The sequence below is a fragment of the Lampetra planeri genome, chromosome 21 (assembly GCF_965212315.1).
Source record: "Lampetra planeri chromosome 21, kcLamPlan1.2.h2, whole genome shotgun sequence".
NCBI classification, from domain to species: domain Eukaryota; kingdom Metazoa; phylum Chordata; class Hyperoartia; order Petromyzontiformes; family Petromyzontidae; genus Lampetra; species Lampetra planeri.
Window position 1 is genome coordinate 5933575 of NC_136127.1, and position 14602 is coordinate 5948176.

At 43.8% G+C, this 14602-nt stretch overlaps 1 protein-coding gene across 1 annotated transcript; it reads right to left on the reverse strand.

The window, feature by feature from the left end:
* Window positions 1–2702: 2702 nt before the first annotated feature.
* On the reverse strand, window positions 2703–13623 carry LOC144724563 (prostaglandin E synthase 3-like). The gene is made up of 8 exons (XM_078603833.1): window positions 13454–13623; window positions 10591–10701; window positions 10055–10124; window positions 9779–9877; window positions 8077–8166; window positions 6784–6840; window positions 6169–6217; window positions 2703–3010 (listed from the first exon to the last, which is right to left on the reverse strand). Exons 1-8 carry the CDS (start codon window positions 13609–13611, stop codon window positions 2991–2993), a joined length of 654 nt encoding a protein of 217 aa, XP_078459959.1. The 5' UTR covers window positions 13612–13623; the 3' UTR covers window positions 2703–2990.
* Window positions 13624–14602: the final 979 nt, after the last annotated feature.

The following is a 14602-nucleotide window of genomic DNA, read 5'->3' on the forward strand; positions in this document are numbered from 1 at the left end:
AACCGGTTTTTATCTCTGCTTTGGAGATGTCGCCCCCTTAAGCCAGATTGGCACCTGTCACGCGCCACGGACTTCTCTTGACTTCATCCACGCTTTTGTTTTTCTCCTGATCGCCTTATCCATTTCACCATCTGCCTGTATAACTGATCCTAGTTCAAACATATTTGCATTCTGCAGCTGATTACAATCACATGTAAACACGTCACGTTCCGCGAGACGGAACCTTGTCAACGTGTATTTTGTCCACATTCCATTTACTTTCAAGCCATTTCCCTTCAGGTTATCAGTCCACTCTTCCCAGTTCATTGTGCACATGACTCGTGCTGTCTCGCATCGAACCACATTGCCTGCAAATTGTAAAGACCATGGGACCTACATTTGCATTTCTGCTGCTAGCATGTCCAAGACTAAAGGCAAAAATAAAATGACTCGGTTCTCACGCTCGATGGGCACCCACATTTATTGTTCTTGTTCATCATAATTAATTAATTCCTGATGAATCAACCTGTCAGATGTTTCATCAAGCTAAATTGGTGTTTGACGCTTGCCAGGCTGCTTAGATACAGCCCTTAACCCACTCAGTGACATCCCTGAGATACTTGAGTTTCACCAGCGCGTTGAGAACTGGCTCTCAGCCTGTGCACAGTTCTGATCTTTGTCTATTACAAAATGTTTTTTTATGGCCCTGAAAAGATCCATGCAAGTGATGAACCCACTAGTGTCAGTTTTATACATGTACATATACTGTGAGTATAATTGTGTAGTGACATAGCGCTGACTGTTGTACAGCAGCTGCAACTGGGCACTTAGCGCACACGCCGTTGAGCATATACACCGGTGTGTGTGCCGGCAGGGCGGAGGAACTGGGGCAAGGGTCACGGTAGACCTCATGTGGAAGCCCCTGGAACCCTCTGGTGGGTTCGAGAAGGGAGGCGCGGCTAGGGCGGAGCCAAGCCGGGCCGAGGGGAATAAAAGCAGTGGAGAGCGAGAGCTCCAGGCTGCCGGTTCTGGGAGTAGACTCGTCTCGTTGTCGCTGTCGCCTTTTCCGCCTTTGCCGCCTTTGTCACTTACCGCCTTCGCCCAGACAGTAGTTGCCTGTCTCGGTCGACGCCGTCGGTGCAACGCGTGCAGGGTCGTGTCTGGGCCGGTTCGTGCGGCAGCGTGGTCGTGAGAGAGAGAGGGGGGGCCGGAGTTGGTGGCGTGAACAGCAACAATAAATGGGGAGGATGGTGCCTCCTGCGACCACCTCGTCTCCGACTGAGTGTGTGTGTGCGACGCACGCCACCCACACACACACACAAGCCTCGAGTAGAAGAAGATACCTACGACACCACAATATATGTACATGTGTGTGTGTGTATAATACTATATATTTAAACAGTGCTATACACAATATCTGATTGCACTGTGTGGCTGCATGGCTATACAGTATAGATAAAGGAAATAAACGGATGTAGAAAAGCATTGGCATATGAAAACGGTGACATGGACGAGTTGTAGTGCCTGTTGCAGAGGTTCTCAATTCGAATCCGTCAGGCTGTCCTGGTTATTACTGCGAGTGTATTAAGCAGTTAGAATCCATCAGGCTGTCCTCTTTCTACCCGAAAATTACTAAATTTGAATTGCACATATCAACATCACTCTCTACATGCAGATTATATCTGTCTTTGAAACACAGCTCATTTGTGATAGCCCTGCCCAATTAGAATAGCACAAATACCAAATGTACTAAATTATCATTACGGTGAGAAAGTTCTCCATACATATATATATGCATAAGGATATCACCATATGCGGTACAGTTACTACAGGACAGGGACGTGCGGTCAGGGGAGGCAGAGCCTCACCTGTCATACTCCAATGAAAATAGCTGTTACGAAAAGTAAAAAAAAAGAATAATCTACTAAAATTATTATTAAGATTTTTCCACTGATCTGTTATAAATGCTATTTCTGTACGATTCCAATCATTTTTATAGTCACAATCGCCAAACTTGCGGAGCTCCGCTGCAAGTACAGGAAGAGACAAGAGGTGAGGCAGCGACGAGCTCAGCCTCCCCTCTGATTGCGCAACCCCTCAGTAACTGGATGGAGTGCGGGCAATAAGCGCGTGCCTGTTACTATCTCAGTAAGTCACCAATGTAATGTTTGTAGTCCCCTTCATTTCATGTCCTCGCCTTCCATACTCCAGGTAACTTATTTCACGTATGTGTATAAAGATATTTAGGCTCGCTGGTCTCGTCATGAAACTGCGAATGAAAAAGCGCCAGGGGAGGCAGGGGGACGTGTCTAACACGCCCCCCTCAGTGAGGACACGCCCCCCTCAGTGTGTGAATCTGGCTCTGACACGAGCCAGTGCTTCCCCAGCCATTGACCTCACCGCACGTCACTGCTACAGGGTTATTCTGTATAGGTATGCTCATTATGACGTGTGTAATCGATGGTATTCCCGCAGACATATGCAAATAAAATGGGCAGTGAGAGGAAATGAAGAATGTATATGATGATTCATGTAAGCCGAAGGTGAATTTAATATTAAATAACAGCGGGACTTTAAATTATGGCCAGTAATAAAAATATTGCTCCACACAAGAGAAGGAAAGTACTCCCTTCACGTTTGCATATGCGGTGTACACATATCTTAAAAACACGTATTCATACCACAACACTTATTGTAGTACATAAAAAAACACACTTCTGTTATGCATTTTTACGTATAAATTTATTAACGTATTCTATTTACATATTGGATGTTAACATATTCGACCGTTATTTGTAGCAGGACCTAAAACACATAAATATATACTTTCCAGTTGTCACTGAGATACATTTTGACTTCACACAACGCTGTGCAGCCTTGAGCACACAGCTATAATCGTGGACAAAATCCATTGTTCTTATTCCACTTCCTCTAGCCTAATCCCCACAACCAACTTCTAACTCCCCCAAACCCCTCAAGTCCTCGATTTCAGATTTCTTTTCATCCCAGTCTCACTCCAACTTTGGAAGATCTGTAATGAACAGAGCAGAATACAGGCAATTTTAAAACCCAGTCAAAATAACAAAAAAAAATTCAATAGTGAGCTCTTTGTTTTCACCTTGAAAGGGTCACAATTATTTCCATGCTTGGAATGCTATTTAGACACCTTGTCGCTCTACCGTACTAGCCATTAGCTCATTGGGAAAAAAACAATGTAATTGTTACTGAGAACATATGACACGATTAAACGACACACTTAAACGACATACCATTAAACACTGTGTTGTGGTTACAGGGAAAATGGGGTCACGTTCGGGCAGTCCTCACGGCGTCACCAGAGGTCCAGATTTTCCAGTTTTACCAATTATCAGATATGTGCATTGTACAAACACTTAGTCTGTATTTGAAAAATAAATTTTGATCAACATGAAAATGTGGCCTAAAGGAGGTAGGGAAACTATGTGTTAGTTAAAAAAAGTTTTCTTAAATTGCCTCTTATCAACGCTTACTCGCATGTCCACCACATAGTGATCAAGCTACAAATATTTTCGTCAGCTGATAAATGACAGATTGATGTGAAAACCCACCAACATTTTATATGAAGAAAATAACGTGTGCATCTCGCTACGCTTGAGAACCCGTTTTAATAACGGGTGGCTAAACACTGGACTGAAACACAGGATCTTCACGGCAGCAGTTGAGCCCTCTCGGCCCACACAGGCTACCCATGATAAAATCACTTTCAAGTTCCATTGCCCTTCGGCTCGAATTGTAATGCGAGTAAGCTGGCAAATATGTCAGGGCGTGGACCCAACCGTTATAAACGCAACAACTGAACCAGCAACTCTTTGAAAGGCGTGCGTAGACAAGACCCCAGGTCGGCGGCGAGTCTATTTTTACCGGAATGCGGTTGTCCTGCACTGTATTTTGTCGAAATGGCGCACCAGAGCCTAAGGAGTTACACTTAACAACTCACTGACGCACATTCTTACTCAATCCGGCAAGCTCATGTCAGTGGGGGCCCGCACACAGCAGGCAAGGGAAGGGGGAGGGAGTCACGAGGTGGGTCTACACGTGAATGGTGAGATCACAATCGTCTGTGTCAACACAATGGAATATGAGTTAGCCAAGTAGTAGCCAGCCTTCTGGCTAAGGCCAGGAAAGGGTGTGGTTAATGAGGTCATGTGGATTTCTTCGAAAAATATCAGACTTTTATACCTTCATAGTTCCCGCATGACGTGGGATGCTTTGCATGTGCAATTTGTAGTATATTGTCGTTTGACTGCTGGATTAAAGCATCCCCGCGCCATGCAGATCGTGGAAAATATTTGCTCATACTTCACCATGATAGTCAGTGCAGGTTGATGCGGGTTGATTAATGTGGGGAGTATAGACGTGGACGCATAGAAGGACCGTACAACAATGGATGTTCCTGAACAGTCTACGACATAGCCCCGGTTATCACCTATCCTAGCACCATCCAGGCTCAACCCTGCATAGCTGCCGAGGTCTGATGTGATCAGGTGATAGCTTTGGCGATAGTTTTATAGTGTAGTAATACACAACAGTATGAACCACACAACAACAATTATTCTTTAAACGGGCTGGTCACAGAGCTATGTGGAGTAGGGTGCAATATCACAGCAGCCAGGCAATTTAAATGCTCTCAATATGGGCCCTGTTACCAAGAGGTCATTGCCATATCTCGCCAATGGACACTCTGTGACATCGAATTATTGTTAGCACAAACTCTAATGCATTTTGCCACTGAAGATGAAGCACGACTCAACCACCTGTTTTCCAGGGGAATCTGACCAGTTCTTACACCCCGACTGGGAGTTGGTGTTAAGAGACAGGCGTGTCCACATCTTACACCACCAGAGGAAATCTGCCAATAGAATTACAGGAATGTGCCCTGGGTTATACTGCGGGTTTGTAAAAAAGAAAAGGCAAAGGTGCAGCCCTGCAATTGCTTGCTTGCTTGCCATGCCTGGTATAAGGGAACTTCAGGGAGATACTCCATTTGGGTAATTGGTCTGCTCTTCCACACTGACCAGACACATTGGAAGTGGTAGGGGCATGCATACTTTATCACCCCACCGCATGCGACCTGCCCATCAACTGATTGTGGTGTCCCCATTTATTGTGAAAATTCGGTCACAGTTCCTATGATCACTGTTTCATTGCTTTCATGGCTTTATTTTGGTGATTTCGAAAAGATTATTGGTTTAGCCATGTTTGTTTGTTGTAGTACGGGGTAAGACTGATGGCCTTAATCTAAGTTGTCTTGTGGTTGTTGTTGTTGTTGTTTGACTTGCATCCCACTGGGATGTTTGTACACAGCGTTGGTGTACGGTGTCTTTTCTGCAATTATTTGCTGTCTTCTCTTGGATTTTATGTTTGCACATAGTCACATAGTCACTTTAAGATGTTTTCTTGTTCATGTTTTTGTTTTTTGTTTATTGCGGTTGCACCCGATTCAAGAGCCGAATGGCTCACAGGGCTATACCTAATAAATGAACTTGAACTTTAACTGCTAGGTGAACAGGGACAAAAGGAATGAATAAACTTGCGCCATTGTTTCAACTGCCGCGCCAGGAGAACGAAAACCGGTGACATTTGAATTGCAAGTCCAGATCGCTATCCACAAACAACCACGGCAGCACCCTGCTGCTGACTGGAGAGATGCCTACATATAATGTACAGCACTCGTACACGACAGTATATGGTACTATGTTGTTACATAATCTAAGCTTTGAATCTGTGTTTGCACATAATTTTCAAGGGTGTGATGGACACTAAACTTTGCTCTAAGTGGGGTACATCCATTGTGAAGCTTACATTTTTAAATAGCTGTCAATTCCCTGGGTGGAGATCAGTGGTACAGTGGTGAGAAATTTTTTCACATGCAGTTATTTTTGTCAAGCCACTGCTGACGAGGACAACCTCCCAGTGTGCAGGTCCATGGGGGAACATAGAAAATATGGTACAACAGTGGATTTTTCTGAACTTCCCTCTGTTGCCCATCATGTAGCCCTGCTGCCCCACATGATACGATGTTTATTTATGGTTGTCACCGACCAAAGCACTGTTCAGGCCCAGGTCTGTTATCTTCTGAGATCTGACAAGACCAGGCATATTCTGAGTAATTCGTGAAAAGTAATTCACATCATGCACTAAAAAACATACCAGGGAACTCATCTGAAGCCTGTGTCGATAATACATCTTCATCATCATCCTGAAAAAAAAAATAATTGTATTAAATTTTGATTTAAAGCTTTCGTGACTGCAGGGATTCATATTCTTGGTTCTTTCGGTAAAGTCACGTAGAATGGAAATAATAAAATAATACAAATATAAAACAAGAAAAATTATCACGACGTTTCGACTGCAATACAAGCAATCATCATCAGCGAAACGTCGTGATAATTTTTATTGTTTAATATTTTTAGTATTTTATTATTTCCCTTCTACGTGACTTTACCGAAAAAACCAAGAATAATTGTATTAAACTTCATTATTCTATGCACAGTATTCTGACATTGAAATAATACATTATACAACATGATTTCTAAAATCACAGATGCAAATTAAATCAGAAACATTATCATTCAGGTTGCCAGAATGCAGTTCAACCTCAATGCAAACTGGTGAGTATTAACAGTTGTCCAATCAAAGGTTACATGGTACGTCAGAGGAATTAAAATGAGTCAAACTGGAATTTTTCCTGAGTTGCAGGTTGGCCTGGCTGGATGAAAGAATGATGGCACTTCACAAATTCCACAATAAAATACGGTTACTCACGTCCAAATCATCCATCGTCGGAACGACTTTGTTTTTGTCCGTTATTTCTTTGAGCGTCTGTCAGTACAAAAACAATCAGAGAAGAGTCACAAATAACATCACAAACTAATTGTACAGAGTAGCGTGAATCATCATCGCCAATACGGTACTGCTCTATAGGCAACTCAGGAAGCTTTTTTAAAGACTGACCGCTAATGAAACGGAATGTCAAAACTGGTCCAGAATGCACCTGGTTTAACAAATGCTGCTGGAAACATTTGTTCAAGAGTATCTTATCCCAAGCAAAATTAAAGAGGCCACGGAAACTAAAGCTACTACATGTCCTGGTTTGGCCTGGACAGTCCTTCTGTTTTCAGAAAGGTTGTCTCGTTTTTCCAAAGTATTTGAAAGATGTGTGAATTTGTCCGAGTTTCAATGTTTGAGCCTTGCACTCAACCCGTGAAAGGGTTGAGCTACCTGAGCAGTGGGTGGGATTGCAGAGGTGGTGCCTATGACCAGTAGGCTGGGCTGACATCAGAGAGTGAGGACACTGTCTGGGCAGAGCTCGTGGTTCAGTGGGGGTGGCTATTTAAGAGTGGGCAGGGCTGATGGTGGGAGGGGCTGCTCAGAAAATGTTGGTAGATTTAATATGAACTGAAAATCTATTTCATGTTTGAGTTGTCATAGCAGATACAGAGAACGATGCTCCATTTCCTACATTGTGATGTTGAACTTACAAACATAGCTGACACTTTACTAAAAATGTTTAATAGTGTGCCCCACCGTAATGAAGATTATATGATTCTACAGTTAACTCTTGATCACCCACCGTCATTGGATGGGGAGGGGCAGCCCGAATAAAGCAAAAACAGAGATAGTGCGAAAAAAAATCTAATTAGGGTTACAAAGACATATTCGTTGTATACCAACATAGAATGGGGGTGAAAATATATCATGTGTCATCTGTTTTATTTGTTTCTTAAAGCAATCGACACAAGGGCACTCATCTGAGTAGAGTGAGAAGCAGCAAACAATGAAACCAGAGTGCACGTAAAACGTATATTCACAAATCACAAAGACGGTTATTCAACAAGCTGGATAATCACCCACAGATAATCTAGATTCAATTGTATATTTTTAGATGGTCTCCATTATGTAGAGACGAAACCTCCGTCTTCCCCTACGGTCCTCAGTAAGCCCTGGCTTATCTTTACTGGACATCTGTGAAAAAGAGCCTCTTAGCTCATCGGTTTCCCTCCACGATAAATAAAGATTCTGATTCTGATCTCCATGCTCTCCGGCCTGCTCCTTCACCTTCTGGAAGTCGACGTAGCGCGCCATCCCCTCGTCATTCTCTTCCCGCCAGTCCCGCCAGTTGTCGAAGTCGGTGCTCAGCCAGGTGGGCTAAATTCAAAGATCCACACAAATGATGTCGAAGCAGAAGCGAGATAGAATATATGGTGATTGGGGTTGATCGGGTCTCTAGTTAAGACCGAAACAGGAGGATTTATCCACAATTCTGGCTGTCGCCTGATGTGGCTGGTTGTAAGTTGTAATTACCGGCGAAACGTCGTACTTAAATTGTAAATGGTGTAGATTTATTCTCCAACACACCGATGTGCTGAACTAATAAATAATTGGCATGTTTTGTTTACGTGACAAACCTTACTAGTTGGCTGTGTCGGGTGGTGGCAGGTTTGACTACGCATTTATATTTCCCCGATCTTACCCAACCGCCCCCTCCCCCCCTCTGTTATGGATGGTGATTGGGGTTCGGCAAGTGGTTATAGTGAGTGTTATAATGCTAAGTGGCTAAAATACTTCATTATCATCAAAACCAGGATATAAATTATAAAGGAATATTGTTTTAAGCCAACCATCCCCCTGGGACCCGGGGGACGTATATTTTCTGGAGTTCAGCTCCAGACAGCTCCAACTGTAATTGAGCGCTAATCGTCATCATCATAATCCAAAGGTGTTTTCATTTTTTTTGTCTTTCTCCCAAGTGTATTCAAAGTATGCGACTGTCATCATGCCACGAGACTACGTAACCATTAAGAATTTACACTGAAGCAGTACATCGGCCCGTGTGTAAAAGAATGGCCTGTAAAAGGAATGATCACACTACTTCTGAGATCTCTTTCCATGAACGTTTTCATCCACACACGAGGTGCTCACTTTTCCACGTGTCTGCATCACAGAAATGTTTGTTTTATGATGGTCAAACCAATATATTATTTTTAGTTCAGAAAGTTGAAATGTTGCCAATGAAGTCAAACACTGCATTTTAGGTTTTATTTTTTTCTTCTGTGTGGTCATTTGTGAACATGCTTACACCATCAGTACACCACACCTGATAACTCATGTTAATCACAGGTGGCTGCCTAAGTTAAATCCTAGGGTTCTCAGAGGTTCCAGCTGAGTTGCCTGACTTCTGAGCCTCCCGGACACCAGCGATTCATCCTAATTAATTCCACCCCGAGATCAATGCTTCTCTACGATGAGGCGGTAATCACCGAGACAGCATGCCACCATCATCATCATCAGCAGCAGCCTTGATCAATCCACTGCTGGATGGAGGCCTCCACAAAAATCGCTAACATCCTTCACAGGCCTGCTATAGTACAATCCACTCAGCATTTGTGCACGAGTCCATTTCACCGTTCGCATCTCCAAGGTGGAGGTCCTCTTGGGCACACTGCCTCCTTCGGCCACCACGCAGTTGTTGATCTCACCCTCCCTACCACCGTCGCCTCCAGCGATGCGGGCTGCCCAAGCCCAATTTAATTTTCTTAACAGTCAAAATTGAGCCCAACCTTCCCCCTTCTAAGAACCCAGGAACATCGAGTTCAGACTTCGGTCTGCAGAATTTTTGTACCCCCTCCCCTCCATTATTACAGTTCGTGCCTTTTACCGGGCTCTTGTCAAATAAAAAAACCTATCAAAATTACGTCTCGAACGCGACTATATATGTAATTTCAAAGGGCCAATCTATCGGTTTTGTATTGAAATGTACCTTTTCTTTGTCCTTGGTGAGACGTAACCAATCAATGGCCCCTTTGGCCTTCCTCAGCGTGCAGTGAATGTGGCGATCAAAGACCTTAAAACGACAGTCCTGCGTGGAAAAGAGGGGGTGGTGATAGAGGATCGTGAACATTTTCTGTTTGTCAAAATATATCCTCGGACATGCATGAGTATCCACGAGTATGTGTATTTGCACAAGCGCTATTAATGTGTGTACGTGTGCACACGTGCGTTTGTTACCGTATTCGCGAGCAAATGCGTGTCTCACCAAGTGTATGAGCTTCTCATAAAGCTCGATCTCATTGTAGTAGCGGATGTTGTCATCACCAGCCACGCAGCTGATAAAAAAAATTATAGCAGTGGAGTCATTTTATTAATTCATACATACACCCATTCAAGCGGAAATTTAATTAAAATAACACCACCCCCCTTATCATCATCATCCTCAATTTAATATTTATAAAGCATTCATAATTAGTGTTCTCTAAGCACACTTGCAAATTCAACTGTATTTGGTGATACGATTCAACTAAATCTAGAATGATATGTAAAATAATATTAATATACCTTCGTGTTAACCGTTAAGGTGATGCATGAACAGCCAAAGGCAAAATGTAATACCTGATGGGGCCTAGTTACATAATTAGAACTAATTGTGAAAAAACAAGGTAAACTGTAAACTCTGAAAGTGGCAAGGGGCAAACACTTGTTCGCATCCATTCAGCAGTGGACTGAAAATGGCTTCTGATGGTCATGGTGGTGATAACGTTGGTGCCAGAGTTGGTTCTGTGTGGTGACTCGTACCTGAATGTGATCTTGTAATCCTGGAATTCCACGTTCACATCGCGACTCTCTCCCACGTTGAAGTCGACCATAACAAACTCTTTACGGTCATACCACGTTGCCAGTGCCGGTCTGATAATAAAAAAAAGCCGTTATCGTGGATGCATGAACTATGTTGAAGCTATTTGGCACCGTACATAGCCAACCGTGCTAATTGGAGGTTCGGATAATCACGTGGATCATTTTCATAATACTCATGTACATGTAGAGAGCTATCAACAACATCGTCATTCACACTCAAAGAAACGTAATAATCATCTTCACAGAGCCATCAACAGCCACACTCACCATTCCATCATTAACATCATTATCCATACTTACACTAGGCCATTATCAACCATTATCATCATTATCCATTCTCACAGAGCCATCATCATCTTCATCCATACTCATCAAGCCTTCACCATCTCCATTTTACGCACAAGCCCAAGTATCATCTGAAAGTCTTCACTGAATGCCATACTCGTATGCAGGTGTACATATAATCAGCAGGTAGCCGTGCCAGGGAGTGCACACAGGTAAGCCCATAAGTTAACCAAATATGCAGGTGAACCGGCAAACACACAGGTTTGGTATGCAGGTAATCTTGACTCACAGATTAACAGACAAGGGTAGAGGTAAATACAAAGGTGAAATAGAACATGTATGCAAACTGTTGAAATCATGGTTCATTTAACCAAGCAAGCACACGTCTTGCATATATATGAAGAAAATTCGTAATAACGTACAGTCCTTTGTCAGTACAATACTGGATGAAAGCTCTGTAAATCACGGGGGCTGTTTGACCCAACCTTCACCACGCTGATCAATGGGGCTTGGTGGTGGGTTGCAGGAACCAGTTCAGATATCACTCGCCACTGATATTAGCCATGGAACAGGTGTTGAACTCAGGTTGCCAAGTTGACAGCACAGTGCGCTCACTCACCAAGCACATGCTTACATATCGAGGAAATGCTTAGACGGATGCACGCGGCAAGAATGCAGGCGTGCACTGCAGCACCCTGGCATGTTGCTTATCACATTCCCCCTAAGCATGCAGGAGCAGCACAGATAAATGCACGCAAGCAGTGCACAACATTGCACCCTCATTCACAAGTTAAAAAAAAGATAGACCACAAAATACTGCAATTCAACTCCTTATAAACGGGGCACTGTTTATTGGCATTGGATAAATCAACTAAAGAAACGGTAATTGAATTGCTACTAAAATGATCTGTGCCTGATCTCGTCTAATTTCAGTAGCTGCACAGGGTTGAACCTGGATAGTGCTTGGATGGGCAACAACTACACACAAGTAAGTTGTCATGGGGCTTGCCAGGCTATGTGATGGGCATCAAAAGTACCTATATAGCTCAGTGGGCCTTACCTGGCAAAATAAAAATAGTTGTGTCCTTTAAAGGGCAGCGCAGCAATTACATTATTCTGTATTTCTACACTTTCACGTCAATACTGCCTGCTTTTATCAAACCACACTGGCCCAGGTGGTGAAGTATGGTCAAATAGTCCCCACGAACGATCCGCACGGGGGTGGGGAGTCCCCCAGCCAGCATTAGATTGACAAAGGGCTGTAAATAGAGGATTCAACCATAGTTGAACAGCAGCTGCAATAAAATGATGTCCATAGGGCCTCTAACTTCTCTCTGCATGACCCACTTGCCTTGACACTCCCCACATGTCTCTCACACCCCGACACCCACCCACCATAAACAGTTTGTAAGTCACAGATGGTGCATACCATCACCACCACCATCTAAATTTAGCATCGGAGCACATGGTTGGTACAAGGGAATTTGCCAGAAGTCTGAGGCTGGTTAAGTATACTCTTAAATATCAGTCCGAAATTATCAATCATGATGAAACGATGAAAAGCCTAAGAAATATCCAGAAACAAATTCAATCTAATAACTAGTTAAATCATGAATAAGTCAGTCATTCTTAATATTGTAGACGCCTTTTCGTATAATCTGCTGTTGCACGAGTAATGTTCGTGGAATGTCATTTCTCAATCGATTGCTGGATGTGGCAGTTAGCAACGGCGGGTAACATAGACGTGGGTACATAGAAGTACGGTACAACAATGGATGTTGCTGGCCACCACGGAGTAAAAAAATGATAACGTGTATCCATGGTGGTCACGCATTAAGACAAACACCATCCAGGCACAAATGCCTGCTTGGTTTCCAAGATTTGACGAGATCGGGCACATTCCACGTGCTCTAATCAAGCGTTCTTGTTATGACGTCGTATTTCTTTCTGAAAATTGTATTCTCCCACTGGAGCGGAACTTCCCAGTATAGAGCGTGTATGCATTTCAGAAACACAGGATTTACAAGATTAAGCAACCTCACAAAAATGTATCTTGTGCAGATGCACCCAGTCCTGCCCACAGGTCCACCCAGCAACCTCTTGAATCGCTCAAATGGGGCACGTTTGATCAATCCGGTTTGGGCCTGGATGGGGTTTGGTTGCCACCAGCACGTATACAACACGTGTAGGCTCCTGTATCTTGTTAGGAGAGGGCGATACAGCAAAACCCATGGTTGTAGTGTCATATTCTCCCAACGGCTATGCCTCCTATTCTTAGGTTTTTTCGGTAAAGTCACGTAGGTAAAAAATTAAAATTAATAAAAGTAAAATAGGTGTAAATGCTATGCCTCCCCTGCCTTCCCCCAACCCGAGCAGTATGGTCCACAACAACCCACGAACCGCACGACGTGAGGATAGCATCATCCAGCAGTGGACTCACCAACAGGGCTGTGGGTGTGTATAGTATGTAACGGGTACAAGCAGAGCACAGAGTCGCGCACAACGCGCGGTTTGTTACCTGCTGCCCTCCGGGTTCGACATTGCCGCTGGTGTCCGTGGGTCTTGTGAGCTTGGCTCACTCCGCCGTTTGCTAAAAGTAGATGTGAATGGGGGGTGGGGGGTGGCACCAGTGGTTAGTGGCCAACGTCTTATATGGCCTCGATAGGGTGGGTGCATGGACGGGTAGGCAGGCGTATGACGGTGTTCCAGAAGCGTCCAGCAAGTAGGGTCCAGGGGGGGATAAGTTCACAAGTTCGTGGGGCATTAGTTGGTGCTCGAATCTCGGTTGAACCTAAGTTTGAAAACCTCGAGGGAATGTTGGTGATGTCTGGACGGGCATAGTGGAAGGACACACATCGACCACTTAGAATTTGATGGGTTAACCAAGGAGACCACAGACTGAATACACGTTTCAAACTTTCGGGCTCCTTGCTCAAACGCAGCGTCGTATCTCTGTAAAAGTGCAACAACCTTTTTTCACGATCAACAATGGGAACGAAAAGCCTTTGTTGTTACACTCCGATACGAAGAGCACATATTTACTCGGCACACGCAAAGAAAACACACACATCAAGGCCTTTGTGCGTTCAAATACCGTATAATAATCAATAGCATAATTTGCATAGAATCCACGTGGAAAAGTATTACAAAGACATGGTGTGCGGACACACTTGCAAGACTTGGATTCTTGAGGAACTATCCCACTGCTAAATTCAGTGTAAGGGCAAAGAGCGGTGTGCCTTTGTATTCCCAATTGCAGCGAGGGAGTTGGTAGTAATTTTGCTGTAGGCTTTTAAGATATGCTCCCTCCAGGAAGCTGTTATTTACCCACTTGTGCTCTCCTTTTCTTCCAACAGCTTATGAATTTGAAATTATTTAAAGAAATTGCTATAGTACACACGCTAAAATTGTGTCCTTATCAAATCATGATTGTGCCCTTATCAATAAGCTTGTGTAGGACTGCAATAATTGATTTAAAGACAAGCAAAACCCCACATATGTTGCGTTTTTGAGCCAGCTAGCCAGGATTGTGCAACCGAGAGCACAGACTTAGCCGTGCGGTGGTGGCGCACACCGCAATGCTATAATCTAGCAGTGGAGCCGAGAACTGGTGGATCACACCAATGTTGTGCAGCTCCCTTCCCATAGGTGTCGAGGTGCCGTACTC